The 15,386-nt window shown below is 53.6% G+C and overlaps 2 protein-coding genes across 5 annotated transcripts in view; one reads left to right on the top strand and one right to left on the bottom strand.

Moving 5' to 3' along the window:
• FKBP6 (FKBP prolyl isomerase family member 6 (inactive)) overlaps positions 1-8,114 on the bottom strand; it is a 31,398-nt gene extending 23,284 nt beyond the window's left edge. For both annotated transcript variants that reach the window (XM_080389007.1, XM_080389006.1), the window contains exons 1-6: positions 7,717-8,114; positions 6,347-6,436; positions 5,903-6,105; positions 4,512-4,631; positions 3,215-3,409; positions 2,776-2,885 (exon numbers count right to left, since the gene is read on the bottom strand). In XM_080389007.1, the coding sequence (XP_080245133.1) occupies positions 2,776-2,885; positions 3,215-3,409; positions 4,512-4,631; positions 5,903-6,105; positions 6,347-6,436; positions 7,717-7,843 (845 nt within the window). In that variant the 5' untranslated portion in view covers positions 7,844-8,114. The remainder of the gene's footprint in view (positions 1-2,775; positions 2,886-3,214; positions 3,410-4,511; positions 4,632-5,902; positions 6,106-6,346; positions 6,437-7,716) is intronic.
• On the top strand, positions 8,114-14,894 carry TRIM50 (tripartite motif containing 50). Of its 3 annotated transcripts, none has more exons than XM_080388915.1 (7): positions 8,114-8,841; positions 9,064-10,758; positions 11,662-11,757; positions 12,645-12,875; positions 13,214-13,236; positions 13,515-13,639; positions 13,942-14,894. In XM_080388915.1, the coding sequence occupies exons 2-7, from the start codon at positions 10,354-10,356 to the stop codon at positions 14,547-14,549; spliced, it is 1,488 nt and encodes a 495-aa protein (XP_080245041.1). In that variant the 5' UTR covers positions 8,114-8,841; positions 9,064-10,353; the 3' UTR covers positions 14,550-14,894. The 3 variants fall into 3 exon arrangements, with proteins under 3 accessions (XP_080245041.1, XP_080245042.1, XP_080245040.1); XM_080388916.1 differs by having other exon boundaries at positions 8,114-9,173; positions 10,292-10,758; XM_080388914.1 differs by having other exon boundaries at positions 8,114-10,758.
• Positions 14,895-15,386: the final 492 nt, after the last annotated feature.

Here is a 15,386-nt window from a genome sequence, read left to right as displayed (position 1 = left end):
GACTTTTGGTAGCCAGATACTTTCTACACCAGTTTCGCAAGTGTGTGACAACGCAGAGGAACCCCACCTGTATCCTGTGGCCTAGTTTCATGTCTCCTCGTTTGTGCCGCTTCTCCTTCAGCACCCAGCAGGAGACATCATCCAAGTGACCTACTCCAGGATATCTTCCATTGACACAGAATCTGGGCAGAGGATGGGTGGAAGGCAGCCAGGATTTGTGTCTGGACTAAGTGGATGACAGGGCAGATGTTTCCTCCTCCATTCTCACTTCCCTGCCGGCATCACATTCCCTGCCTTTTGCATGGCAAAAGCTTCCCATTTTAATGGCTGCTTCTGCAAACACAGCATCCTCCGCACCTGTGTTCTCACCTCACCGGCACAGAGGTCTCACTGGTGAGGAATCCCTGAGCCGGAGGGTGACTCAGTTTGGGCACCAGCCCAGGGATCAATGGCTGCCCACACGGCCAGCTTTCCTGCATCTGCTACCATATAAGGTCAAACCCAAGGCTTTTAGGCAACACACCAGAAATAGCACAAGTGTGATGATGGCTAATGCCCTCTCAGCCCCTACCATCAGCACCCCTGTGTCCAGAACCTCAAAGCGTTAAGTTCAATGAAATCCCAGCACAGCAAGTCTCTCCTGTTAAGTCTCTGACAGATGTTGCTGCAACTGTCTACACCGAGTAGATCAGGGATGCCCACCCAGATTGTGGATGGCATGTTGTCGTGCCTCCCACAGGAAGAAATCCAAGAGCCACTCACTTGGAGGCGCAGATCCATACCAGATATCAGAACAACCCCATTTTGCTCTGGATTTGATGCAAAATCAAGCCTTCCAACAGAACTGCCAAATCCAGCAGCAGAATTTGCACAAAGACCACTACAGCTGGTACCAGACGTTCGTTCCACAAAATCCTCACCCTGGATTCTGCCCGTTTTTTTCTCCAGTGAAGTGAATTCTGCCAAGAACCTGGTTCAGCTGTTAAACAGATGCTTTTTGAAGTTTTGTTTTAGACAGCAAAAGGTAGCTGTTGATTAACACACGTTTCTTTTTGCAAAGTATAACTGTGCTCAGTAAGGAAGGGAAAAGCCTCTGAGAACAAGATTTTGATTCATATTCTGTTTCTGAAGCATTTGCCAGATCACATTATGAGTTTTCTCAGGCAAGGAAGTTTGGCAACAGTATCTAGACTGAGGTATGGCAAAATTAACAACACCTGATAATATTGTCTTCATCTATTTTATTCTAATTCCACTCTTTGTCACAGTAAGAACAAAAAATACACCGATTTTCACTGGCACTGAAGCAGAAAACCCCAAGACAACAGTGGTTTAATGCATAGTCAGCTTACTGACACATGTTAGCTGTACACACTGCTGTCTCCAGAGTCAGAGCCAACAAGCCTGCCCACTGCTTCCCCGAAGGCAGGATGCCTTGTTGCTTCCTGGCAGCACAACCTCAACGTTATTAGGAAGATTTCTCTTTCACCTGCCAACATATCTCAAACAAGTCTAAGGGAACACATGAGGCTTCTAGAATCAGGACTTCTAGCACTCTGCTACTGGGCTTTGATACTACCCACATAGCAAGCCTCCAAGAGTAGCTAACCAGCCACCCAGATCTATTTTATAACTGCTTGCGCTCACCTGGCAATTTGGTAGCTATGTACCCAGAGGCAGATCAAGATGAATAGAAGTGGTTTATTTCAGCTTTCCAGACCAGCAGCTAATATTGCCTTCAGGTTCTTTGTACTTCAGAAAAAACAGCAAGTTTGAAGACTTGGTGTTACCACAGACTTAAAGATGACGTGGATACATAGGGCACGGATGGGAAAGGACAGCCCTCTACCCAAACACTACCTGGTGAAGGGCACTCAGGCCACGAAACTGGCTTTTCCAGCCGCACCAACTACTCTAATGAGGTGTTACTGCTGCCTACAAACCTTTTTGCAAATGCCTAGCAGCAACACACAAAAGAAGAGGTTCATATTCAAGGGCTGCTTTGTGATCTCTGAAGCTGGGGACTGCATCGCCTTCTGTGTCTGTGAACAGTGCCAGAAGTACAGCACACACTTTTGGGAACCAGCTGGTGCTTTTGCCAGTTTCAAAGGGAAGACCAGAATGAGGGCAGAGACAGTGTTAGTCATGTTTTGGTGTGGCTAGGGCATGACTAAAGCTGGCAGGATTGTGCTGTACGCAGCCTGCAGGCAAAGGGAAAGTTTGCCTTCAGGATTGCTCACTTGCTACCTCCAAGACAGCAAGAAATTCCCTTTTAATGAACATTAGTATTTGTAGCATTGTACACTGAAGCACTTGCAGTGCAGAAGAGCTGCTGCAATTAACCCGTGCATCTTAAAAGGAACGAAAACCATACTTATTAAACCAGAACATCATCAGATTGAGTGCTAGCCTACTGCATTTCATTGGTTTTGAGGTATTTCAGCAGCCCCTATCTCCCTGTCCTGACCTACCTACTCACAAGGAGCATAACACACACATCCCCCCAGAGAAACTGTACAGGCGGTGCTCTCAGCTTCTCACCTATCACCTGTAACCGCTGCGTCTGCAAAGTCTTTGAGTCAGCTGTCTCCACACTAAGAGAAACCTTCTTCATTTTCCCAAGTCACTTACTAACCCAATAGTTTTGTATTTTGTTTGGTTTTTTTTTTAAAAAAAAAAAAAAACAACCCAGCACATTTCAAATATTTTTTGAGTGGGTGTTCCAGCCTGTCTAAGCACTCTCTCTTCCACAGGGATAGAAAGGAGTTCTCTCACCTTGCCAACTTCTTCAGCTCATTGTTAATATCATGGTTAAATGGCTGTATATGCTGAGCTCTAACCAGGAAATCCCGGGCTTTTTCATATTCTGTCATGCAGAGACAAGCCTGCCGATGAAAGAAGACAGATGTGTTGCAACATAAATATAGACTCACTGTCATTCTTCAGGACTCAAACATGTGCAGCTACAAACATTTCTGAGACAGATCCAGGTAGCTCAGGAATCCCCCATGAAAAAAATCTGTGTGACAGATTTAGAGAGAGACAGATTTTCCAAAAGGTCAGATGCAGATGAACTCCCTTGACTGCCACAGCAGTTTAGGAGGCCTGGCCCAGACTTCAGTGGTTCTCCTCAGTTCAATGAAGGTTCCCTCCACAGTCAGTCAGGCTGGGGTATTCCTTGATGTGACTACCAAAGGAATTAATTTTTGCCCACCTGGCCACACCTGAACAGCGCTTTGGCGTTTCTTTGATCAATTTCCAAGGCCTTTTCCCCATATGCCAAAGCTTGGGCAGGACGTTCTAGTTTCAGGTAAGTAAGTGAGAGATTCAGGAGCACCAGCAACCTGGAAGCATCGATCTGACACTGCTCTGCCTCACTGGAAGGGCTGCGACCAAGAATGGAGAATGCCTGAGCAGACAGGGAAAAAGAACTAGTGCAAAACAAATCTGTTATAGCAAGTGAGAAATCAGTCTCATCAGACAGCTACACCCATGCTTTTGTTCACCTAGGTCAGTTAAAAATAATAATCAAAATTCTAAATATACTGCATGCATTATATTAATTATATAAATATACATGCATTACCAGCATGACTAGCCAGCTCAACCACAAGACTACATACAGGTTTAGGAACGTATCAAGAAACTTGAAAGCAACTGGGAAAAAAACCCCTACACTCAGGACTCAGATTTTAAGGAAGAGAAATCTTACAGGGAGAAAGGCAATTTAAATTACTTTTGTTACAAAAATATTAAGAAAAAGCAACTCTGAATGGGGAGAGGAAAAAAATCTCACAAAACCACACTAACCCCAAAACACAGGCAGATGCATTCCAGTTTGGGAAAAACTGAGTATTTCCCTGCCTGGAGAGACTGTGGAGTCTCTATCCTTGGAGATATTCAGAACCTGAATGGACACAGTCCCGGGCAACGTCCCTCTGTGGCTGACCTTCCTTCAGCAGGGGGCTGGACTGGACAACCTTCAGAGGTTCCTACCAACCTCAGCTATTCTGAGATTCCCAACTGGAAGGCTAAAAATAAAGTTAGAGTGCCCAGTGTGCCAGGGATACCTGTTTCCAGACCAAAGGGATTACAGATTCTTTCTCAAAGCATTAATCAGCACACTACTGCAATACAAGGCTATGCTGCATTATAATGTCTCCCAGCAAAAGTTGACCTGAAAGGCTCCAGCTCAGCAGTCAGCCACGCAAACTGCTCAGGGCTTACACAGCTGCTGAGATGTACCCTTCCATCTCAGATAGAGCCCACAGGGAGCAAGCCTGAAGGAACAGGGTTCTGCCTATTTCTGCCAACCCTTCTCCTTCATGTACCGCTGCTGCTCACACGAAAGCAGGTGTCCAAGATCTGTTCATAAATAACAAACTATGCCTGGACAATGTGATGAAGTTATTTGATCTCTAAATTGTGCTTATTATGGTGAGCTAGCACTTAATAACCACTACTTTCACAGTTTTTCACAATGAAAACCACATTTTTTTCTGGTGTCATACCCTTTTGTATCTGTCTTTGGCACTCTCGAAGTGCTGCTTACGGTAGAGGTAGTTGCCAAACTCTCTCTCCGTGTCTGCCACTTTCAACACCTTTTGTAGCGGAAACGTATCCTGCTGCTCCTGTATAAAGAAACACCTGAATTTCAGCTCAAACAAAAGAAAACAAGCAGAGAGCTCAGACAGGACAGTCCTGCACAGTCCCCTTCTATTCACAGGGAAGGAGCCAGGCCATTGCCAAGGCCCCTGCAGTGTCCACCCAGGCCACCACCACGTGGCATTTCCCTTGGCCAGGCTGAAACATGCCACTGTTCTTGTGCTGGTAACTCCTGGTGAAGAGTGCTACCAACTAGGTCAGAAAGCTCACTGGGACCACAAGGACTTCAGGGGAGCTGAAAAAAACAGGAATGTGTTGTTAAATCCTGCCCAGCTCTCTCACCTGCTTAGCACAGAGCAGAGTTAACACAAACGCTACTGCTGACACAAAAGGTGAAGCTGCTTGAAAGCTCCGTTGCTCTAACAGCTTTTGGCATTACCCAGGGTGGCTGCATCAGGGCAGCTCTGGGACCAGCCTGATACCCATGAGACACCAACCAGCAAAACAAAAAACCTGACAATAATAAAAAAAGATAAAAATCAAGGAACGGGTTTTCTCTTGGGTTTGCAAGTTTGAACCAGCTCACAGAGTGAAGTCAGTTAACCAGAAGGGGCAGGCCAGCGGCAAGAAGGGGAGTAAGCTCTCTTGCAACAAGTTTTGTTTGCTCACAGGGCTATGTGTGGAAAGAACAGCCTGTGCAGCAGCAGGAGGGAATAAGGAGGGCCTCCCCCACCACTCCTGCTGCCTGTGCCCCACTCACTGACCCACAACCACAGCCCAAAGCCCTTTACATGAAAAGGGGGGATTAACAATAACTGCGTAACTCACCAAGGAGGAAAGTGAACAGTGAAGGAGCACTTGGGAAAGCAGCCAAGAAGCAGAGACAAAGGGTGGGGGCTGGAGGGGCACTTGGACGCTGCAGCCTGAACAGGATTTTTACAGACAGCTCATTACTGTTCTTTCAGAGAAATCCCTGGAAGCTGGTGCCCTCTAGTGAAACCGTAAGGTTTCTTGTACAGCTAAAAATAAATGGAAGTCGGTCCAGTGGCTCCAGCACACAGGAGCAAACAAAGGCAGCACCCACCTTCTCCCTCTACACGGGAGCGCAAACAGCGCAAGGCATGCAGGGCCAGCATTAAAGGGCATGTGTTTGCATCAGAGCAGAGCTAGCAGCCCAGGCTCCGGATAACTGCATTAGGCTAAACATACATAATGTGTGAGCCACAGGAACGGGAAGGAAAGACAACAAAGGTTTAGCATCCAGATTTAGGTCTCAAACCTTCTTAAGGCAACTCACAGCAGTCAACTCAAAGAATCTGTCAGATTCATCCGAATCTAGGAAGTCCAGCACCTCCACTTCGAACATGACCGTGGCATTTGGAGGAATGAGAGGAGGACAGCCCTGGCACCCGTAAGCATAATCTGGTGTGAAGACAAATCTTGCCACCTCTCCCTTCTTCATTGTCAGCAGGCCAATTTCCAGGCCCCGCAGCGTAATGTCTGTCACAACAAAATATGGAAGGTCGTAAGACTAGCAAACATGGAAACCCCCTCAGACACCAAACAACAATTTCTCCCAAGGCCTGGAGGAAAAATTCTTTGGTAGCTCATATCTCAAACTACAATGGTCCACTGCCCCCTGTCACGGATTATCAAGGCAGCCTGCTGTGGGACCACACACAGTAAACAGATGGTCTTTACAACCCTGAGCCCTGGGACAAGTTTTTTGGCCAAAACCTACCTTTTCCAAGTTTCATCAGCCCAGGAGACCTGTCATAGCCGTTTGTGCAGAAGGGGACATCACAGTGTTCCAGGTACCCGGAGTACTTCACTGTGCAGCCCAAAGCAAGGAATGGGGAGAAAAGAAAAGTAAGAGTTGGATTTCATGTCCAGTAACAGCACCATCAGGAGTACACTGTGAGCTGGTTTTGCAATGCCACACTTTTATCCTGCTTTTTTTTTTTTTTTTCCTTCTGCTGTAGAACAGAAGAGGCAGCACAAACCACCCCTGTATTTCACATCTAAAACCTGGACCAAGTAGCCAAGTGGTGCTGACTGCATTTTAACATCACCAGATAAAGCAACTGCTTCACAGCCTTGATCCCTATCTAATAAAGAGATACGATTTTGTGTTTTTAAGAATTGGAAACTTCAGCTGTAGAAATTAAAAAGCCCCAGTTATCTGCAGAAATATGTAACAAAGCCTTTCCTAACCAAAGCTGGAGCCCTGGAAAGACAAACAAAGGGGAAAATGTACCCCTCCAACTCTGCCACTCTCCCGAGGGCTGTATGCTAACTCCAGTTCTCACTCTGCTAGAAAACGCACCGTAACTGACTCCACACAGTACCAGGCTGCTGCACTTCAGGAACCACTTTCAGCTTCAAAGTTTTCTGTACTGTGAGCACAGGTGGGCCCTAGAAATCCTTTTTTTCTCAAGGTCAAGATGCCCTTTCATTTAATCTGTCAGTCACAAGAAGTTAAACAGAGTATCCCAAGTGCTAAAATACTGATAAGGAAAGCAGTGAGTCTCTGAAACAGAAAGACATACTACTGTATAATATAAGCACTTTCAAGTTCTTGTTCTGATCTCAGGCTCAAGAGTTGCCAGCCACAAGCGCCTCAACATTAGACGCTCAGTTCACCTCTTACAGCAGGTTCTGTCCTCTCCACCTCCCCCAGCACACTGCAGGCCCAGCCACACAGACCAAAGCAAGTACCTCACACCAAGATGTAAATGGCAGAAGTGAGCACGAGATCCGGACTTCAGTCTATGCTTCCAAAGAGTTTAGGTTTTCTTAGTCCTGCCAACCACAGATTAAATGTAACGACTGCCCTTTACAAAGCCAGCTGCTCAGGGGACGGCCAACGGAGCCCACAGGTGCGTCCCCACAGGGCTGGGGACGTTACAGCTCGGTGCACCGAAGCCCCGGGGAGCTGCCAGCTCACAGGCCTGCACGATGGAGCGCCCGCCCGGCGGCCGGCAGCAGCGGGCAGCCAGCGCCGGGGCAGCTGCGGGAGCCAGGCCAGGCCCCGTGCCAGGGCGCTGCCCAGCTGGGGCCCCGGCAGCACCGGCCCTGGCCGCCACAACAGATCCCTAACCCCAGCCATACCTGCGGCGGAGGCAGCCGGGGGCACGGCCGGCCCGCTGCCGGGGCGCAGCTCCGCCTTGCGCACCCCCCCATCGCCGGTCAGGTCCCGCAGGCCCCGCGCCCAAACCCGCACGGGAGCCGCGACCATAGCCCCGCCGAACCCCCACACCGCGCCCCGCCGTGTCCCGCCGCACCTCGGCCCGCCCCCGCCGCCCTGGCCAATCACGGCCGCCGCACGCCGCCTCCAGCCAGTCACGCTCCGAGCAGCGGCCCAGCCCGACACGGGCTGAAGGGCCGCACGGCGGCGCCTCTGGGCCAATGGGCGATGGGGGCGGCACGGCGCGCCGCGGGGCACCCTGGGAGCGCGGCGGGGCCCCGGCGGCAGCGGCCTGCCCCTCGGCGCCGCTTCCCGGGGCGGGGGGTCGCAGCGGCCTGGGCCGCTCGCAGGCCGGGGCCGCGTTATGCCCCCGGGGCGCCGGTAGCACCCCCAGCGCCGCAGCCACGGGCCCTGGGCCCGCGCCCGGGGGAGCCCGGCTCTGGTGCTGCCGTGGCGGCAGGAAAGGCCCATCCCGGGGGGGCAGCCCGCCAGGCCGCGCCGGGGAGCGGCTGCTGCACCCTCCTGCTTTCCTGTGGCACAGAGATCCAGTGTCCTCAGCGTAAGGCAGAGGGGGGAGCCCCCGGCTAATTCTTGACCTTCTGTCCCTGCATCCCCTACCCCGTGGCCTCTGGAGGGCTGCCCCAAAGCTGGGTCCCGGCATGGAAGCCTTTGTCATCCCCGGCTAGCTCTGGGCAGTGCTGAGAGGGAGGCCACCGGGGTGGCCGTAAGCCAAACGCATCCGTGAACCAAGAGTAACGATATGAGGAATCATTTTTTGCAGTCAGACAAAAACAGGTGCATGCCTTGCCTGACACTGGAGGAACAACACTTTGGGTCTCCTTCAGGTCTTTTCTAAAAGAACGAAAGGTTTTCCCCAAGCAACAACAACAACAAAAGTTTCAACCAAAAAAGAGCTTTAGTTAATAAAGCATTTTGGTGAAAAAGTTTCTGCTGTCCCAGGCAGCGCAGATGAGTGAAGCCCCAGCAGGACTTGCAGACGCTGGCTGCTGAGATGCAAACACCAGCTCCCGCCCATGTGGTCATGTGAGGTGTGTGCCCGTACCTGCTACCTGCGTGTCGGGGCGGTGGGCAGCCCTTCACGCGGTGTGACGTGTCCTGAGAGCAGGAGAGGTGGTCAAGAGCCTGCCTGGCCTCCCCCTGGCAGGCAGGGACAACCCCAGCGGGGCTGAGGCTGCAGGAGGGAGGTGGCTCAGCTCCCTGCCCTGCCGAGGGGTTGCTGGTCCCACCGCCTGCCTCATCTACTTCTCCAGCCAGGTCAAAATCTTCAGCTTGATTGAGAGAAGCCAAGTGACATCCGTTGGGTTTGGTGTGCTGGGACAAGCAGAGTCTGAGCCGGTGCCAGGAGGAAGCTGTGAAGCGCGTGAGTTGTGTGGCAAGCAGGAGGGGAGGCTGTTATGTGGGTCTCTGGGAGGTGTTTCTGGGTAAGCAGAGGGAGCAGCTGAAGCTGGTTCCCCTGTATGGGTCCTGCGGTGTCTGATGAGCCACAGGCTGACACTCAAGCTTTCCTTGATTCACCAAGCTCCTATAGCAGTGTATGATAAAAATTGAGCTCAGGTCACAGCCTTCCCTTTCCCTGTCTCTGACTTTCCCTTTACCAAGTCTCTGACTTCAGGTTTATTTTCTTTGACTGCAGGTCATGTCTTTGACTTCAGGTTTATTTTCTGACCTGAAGTCAAACTTCAGGTCATGTGTTTGACTCACCCGGGATCTCAGCAGTTATATCCCACAGGGCTAGAAACAGCAGGGGAGAGCAATGCTGCACAAACCTTAGAGTTGTTAAATACGCTGGCCACATGCAGCCCTGGGGCTGGCAGGAGAGGCTGGGATTTGGGCTCGTGTCTCTTGGGAGTGCTAGCCCGGAGCATGGAGTGCTGTGGGAACCACTGCGTTTCAAGGGGGTGAGCTGCAGTCGCATCCCTGCATGCTGTGTCTCAGCTTCTCAGCCCTCCTGTCAGTCAAATCCAGTGTTTGCTGTGTGAGGGTTGTCCCTGTCTCCTAGATAGACGTACTTTTTATGATTTCCTTCTGCTTTTGCTTAGATACATCACTTGAGCTAATGCCAGTCCTGAGAATGTCCATGGACTGAGATGATAAAGCCAAAGAGATCTGTAGGAATTCACACAGGCCAGGGTCAGTACTGGAATTTTTCAGCAGAAAATCCCTCTTTGTCTCTGTCCCCAGCCCTGGCACACAGGCAGGTCTCCCCTGAAGTGGGCTGCCAGGCAAAGGTCGCACATGGGAACAGCTTGGTGGTGACTTCTGATACCTTAGGCAGATCCAGAGGCAAGGCCATGTGTGATCTCACATCTCAAGAGCCCAAACCCACTGCAGGTTAAAATAAGCATCTCAGACTTTGCGTGGAGCCTAATGATGAGTTTGCAGCTGTCTGTGGTGCTTCTGGGTGGGTGGACTCTTTCACCTTCCCCAGGTGCTGAGCTCCATCTTTGCTCATCTCTGCTTACCTTGCTCTTGGAACAGGGCGGATCTCCCAGCCGTGTTTCCCAGCCCAGGTCTGTGCTGCTGTGTGGGAGGGTGGCAGGATGGCTCGGAGGATGAGCATCGATGAGCTGGAGGACCAGCTACTCTGTCCTATCTGCTTTGAGGTCTTCAAGGAGCCCCTGATGCTGCAGTGTGGGCATTCATACTGCAAGTCCTGCGTGGCATCACTCTCCAGAGAGCTGAACGGGCAGTTCCTGTGCCCCGTGTGCCGCCAAACAGTGGACTGCAGCGCCTCACCCCCCAACGTCACGCTGGCCCGTGTCATCGAGGCACTGCAGAGCCGGGGCGAGGCAGAGCCCACCCCGGAGTCCTGCCCAACACACCACAACCCCCTCAGCCTCTTCTGCGAGGCTGACCAAGAGGTGATCTGCGGGCTGTGTGGCACCATTGGCAACCACCGCCAGCACAAGATCACCCCCATCTCTACCGCATACTGCCGGATGAAGGTTGGTGGGCAGAGCTGGCCAGGGCTCCTGGGGTGGGGATTAGGGCACCTGCAGTGCTTGCTGACCAAATGTCCCCTTTCCTTCAAGGGACAAGCTGGAAACAATGCCAGTGGGAGAAGCACGGTCCCATAGCACAGCCAGATGTGGGGCAGGGCTGGGGGGCGGCTATTTCTCAGGCTGAGCGTGTCCCCAGTTGAGAGGACTCACAGTTTCAGTGACTACACTGTGGTGGCAAGAGCCAGGGGTCAGGGAATGTCAGTGGGGACTTTCAAGACTCTTTCCAAATACCATCAAAAAGAGTGGGAGATAAGGGCTGAGGCAAGGTGCCACAGGAGAGCAGGGAGGCAGGGTAAACAGCAGCCCCAGCCAGGTAGAGTAAACACCTGGCATCACCTGCCCAGCATCACATGAAAGTCCCAGGAATGGAAAAGCCCAGGGCCACCCATCCCCTCTGTGCCTGGCACCAGGGAGATAAGAGCAGGAGGCATCAGAAACACTCCTGTCCTGGCCAGGCTCCCAACACCAGTGCTAGGAGGGTGCTGTTGGCCTGGTGCTGGCTTGTGGCTGCTCGCCACTCACTTGCCACCCACTTGCCTGGTGCAGAACTGCCATGGGGTGTGAAATACAGAGGGTCTGGAATGGGTGCTCCTGGCAAGAGTACTTGGTCATCAGCATCCAGATCAGGGCCATGCTCTGAGCACTCTCCTGCCTCTAGCAACCCCAAATCTTCTAGATCAAGAGACCAAAGATCAGCAGGATGGGCAAGGCCCCAAAAAGTGTAGAGAAATCTTAGGAGAACATGGCTTCTGAAGGCCATGTGCTCCTTGGGGGGGCCGACAAGCACTGCTTGTGACCAAAGAAGCTGCCACAGAGGTCCCTCCTACAGAGGTGCTGTCTTTTCAGGAGGAGCTGTCTGTGCTGCTGACCGATGTCCACCAGTACAAGAGAAACCTGGATGAACACTTCAGCAAGCTCATCAACAACAAAAGCCGCATCGCAGTGAGTGCCACGTGCCAAGGGAGCACGTGTCCCCAAGTCCTTTGTGTCCTACATAGCCCCTGGAGTAACCTCTGCCTGGTTCTCCCCAGCTCACCCCCACACTCCTCTCCTGCTCTTCTCCCTTCCCTGGGATAGCAGACAGGGCTTATCTTCCACGCCGTTCCCTGAGGTTCGTGTTCTCCACACAACTCGGGGCTTAAATATAGACTTGTTTTCGGGAAGGGTGACGTACCCCTCTTGGGTGGCACAGCCTTGTTTTCAGAAGGGGTGATGTAAACCTCTCCAAGCGTCCTGGCGGGAGCAGCAGTCAGAGCTGGTTTGACCGAATGTCCTTGGAGGTGGGGAGATAAGAGATGAAAAGGACCCCACTTGGAGCAGGCTTGCCAGTCAGAGCAGTGCCATTGGTTTCACATCAAGTTTATGCCTGATTTAGTGTCCCCATTTCCCACGGAGTAGATGTCTCCAAGGGACCTCCTGGCATCCCTTCCGAGGCTAAAACTTCCCAGTGGGGCTCCTTAGAAGGGCTCAACCCAAATGAAAGTGGAGCTGCACTTTCTCCCCTTAGCCCAGGACGCAGGTTGCTCCCTGGGAGCACAGGTGCCCAAGAGCTCCTTCAAGGCCCTGATGAAGTTGGCTGGGACATCAGGAAATCAAAATCTGTAAGAGGAGAGGTGTAAGACAGGGGTACTGTGGTGGTGAGCTGCTGTGGACAGCAGGATGAGGTATCATCTAGCCTGCTGTACAGAGCTGCACTTCCATTTGGAAAGCCAGTGGAGGGCAGCTTGGTGTGACACACTGACATTGCTGGTGGCCCCTCTGAAACTAAAAAATGGGCGAAGAGGATGGTGTGAGGCAGACCTGCACACCCACTTGCTGTCTTCCTGCAGAACGAGGCGGATGTCTTCAAATGGGTGATCCGGAAGGAGTTCCAGGAGCTGCACAAGTATATCGATGAAGAGAAGGCCACCTTCCTGGAGAGCATCGAGGGGAAGGCAGCCCAGCTCCTCACCTCCATTGAGTCCCAGGTCAAGCAGACATCAGATGCCCTGCAGAGGCTTAAGGAGATGCAGAGCTCTTTGGAGACACTCAGCAATGAAAGTCAGCTTGATTTCATCCGGGTGAGTGTGCTCACTAGTGAAGGTGGTGAGTGTCAGCCAGGATCTCCAGCCCTCAGCCCACTGCTTGTAGCCCTGAGCCTTGTCCTGGACAGTGGGTACCCTCACCAAGCACAGCTGGGACACCACAAGAAATGACACGTAGGTGCCCTCTGTCCAGCCAGGGCTTCCCCTGATGGGATAAACCTGCCCTCCACGAGAGGTAATGCCCGTAGCTGTCCCAGGAGAGGAGAGCCCTGGCCTCTCCAGCCCAGGGCACAGATGTATGCAGCTGTGACCATGCAGAGGAGCTGCCATTTTGTCAGTCTCCCACCACTGACTCTTTCTCTTGTGTTTTCCAGAAATATGGCTCCTGCCAGTTCAGGTGAGTGGTGGAACCCAGCAGCAAACAGCATCAATGGCGATGGCAGTGCCTCTACACCAGGACTAGAGTTCCTAGGCCAGTGGGCATCTGAGCATTGCTGGGACAGCCTCGCATGGACACTGTTGTTGCGATGGATAGCCAGAGCCATGCGCTCAGCCCCAGAGAAGGGCAAGAGCAGCTGGCAGGACAGCAGTGGCTCCATCATACACAGCAGCCAGGTGAGAAGGGGTCCTACACTGTCCTCATCACCTGTGTCACAGCTGCTTCTATCTTTCCAGGTCAGAGCTCCCCTGCCTGCACCCTGGTGATGGCATCTTCAGTCCCGTCTCCTTTAAGCCATGCTTCCACCAAGATGACATCAAGATGACTGTGTGGAAGCGCCTGCACCGCCGTGTCCTGCCAGGTACCAACCTGCCCCACGGGCAGCACCCTGGGTGCCCAGGCTCACTGGCACACGGGGCAGGCTGCCTGGCTAGCATCACGCTGCCCCAGCTCCTGTCCTGCTCTCTGCTTGTGCGCCTCACCCCCAGGAGAGCTGCTGGAGCAGCGGCTGCCATGTCTCACACAGGTAGCAGCCTGCTCTGGCTAACAGTCTAGCTGCTTGAAATTCAGCAGTGCCAGCTTGTGCCAGCCCTCAGGTCCGAGCTGGGGTCTGCCAGACCCCTGCCTGCTAGTGTGCCTGGAGCCCGTGTGCTTTCCTTCTAGCTCCAGAGACACTGAAACTGGACCCAGTGACAGCGCATCCCCTCCTGGAGCTCTTCAAGGGTGACACGGTGGTGCAGTGCGGGCTTTACCAGCGCCGGGACAGCAACCCCAAGCGTTTCGACTCCAGCAACTGCATCCTCACCTGCAAGGGCTTCTCCTGCGGCCAGCACTACTGGGAGGTGATTGTGGGCACCAGGAACCACTGGCGCGTGGGCATCATCAAGGGCACAGTCAGCCGCAAAGGGAAGCTCAGCAAGTCTCCCGAGAATGGCGTGTGGCTCATCGGCCTGAAGGAAGGGAAGGTCTACGAGGCCTTTAGCACCCCGCGGGCTACCCTGCCTCTGACTGCCCGGCCCCAGCGCATCGGCATCTACCTGCACTACGAGAAGGGTGAGCTGACCTTCTACAATGCCGACAACCCCGATGAGCTCAGCCCCATCTACACCTTCCACGCAGAGTTCCAGGGCCAGCTCTACCCCATCGTGGACCTGTGCTGGCCCGAGCGAAGGCCCTACTCCCCCCCCATCATCCTGCCCGCACCCGCTGCAAGCCAGCACCCCCGGGTGCCGTACAACCATCCTGCCCCAGAGGAACCCACAAAGCTGTAGCCCAGCCAGCAGGATGAGGCTGTGACCCGAGACGGCTCTGGCTGAGTCTGGGGGGCCTGCAGCAGAGGGCAGTCAGGCTGCATGCAGGGCTGTCCTCTGCGTGGAGGCTGTGGTGCTGCAGAGTAAGCTGCAGCAGTGCAGGAGGGTCCTTCCGCTCTCCTCCGAGAGCAAAAAATGTCAGCCTTGACCTCTGAATCCCCATCCCCCTCCCGGCAGGCTGACCCTAAAGCCTAAAACACAGCTGGCCTGCAAAGATCTCCCTGTGGAAAGGAGCGCCTGCCTGAAAAGCACGAGCCGTGAGCGTCCAGGGTCTCTGTTGGCATGTCTTTCTTCTAAATAAATAGTTTGTTGGGTGAGCTGGCTGCTGGCTGGCACGGGTCCCATCTCCGAGGAACTGAGTGCAGCCGGAGCTGGCTGGGCAGCAGCAGTGCCCTGCAGAGCGCAAGGGGCTGCCCAGAGGGGAAAGCAGGAGCTGGAAGAGCCGCTGCAGAGAGCAGCCGGCCAGGCAGCCGGGGTCAGGCCCTGGCGGGAGCGGGCAGCCCACGGCAGCACCTCACCGGGACTGTGGGCTGGCGGGGGGGACCGCGGGGGCCGGGGCTGTGTGGGGGAGCGGGGCCAGGCGGGCAGCGGCCGCACACAGCCCGGCAGCAGCTCCCCGACAGCCCCCCGGTGAGTGGCGGTTGCCACCAGCCGCAGGGCATCACCCAGGGCCCGCTCCCAGCGCTTGTCACCAGGATTCCCCACCTGCCCGGGCCAGCCAAGAGACCGAGGCGCCAGCTGCACCGGCGGGGTTTGCTGCCGCAGGGCACGGTCCCCGCCACTCGGGCAGCGCACAGC

Source organism: Falco punctatus, assembly GCF_963210335.1.
Source record: "Falco punctatus genome assembly, chromosome: 1".
In the NCBI taxonomy this organism is placed as follows: Eukaryota; Metazoa; Chordata; class Aves; order Falconiformes; family Falconidae; genus Falco; species Falco punctatus.
Note: the sequence above shows the minus strand (reverse complement) of the source record. Positions and strands in the feature narration are given on the sequence as shown.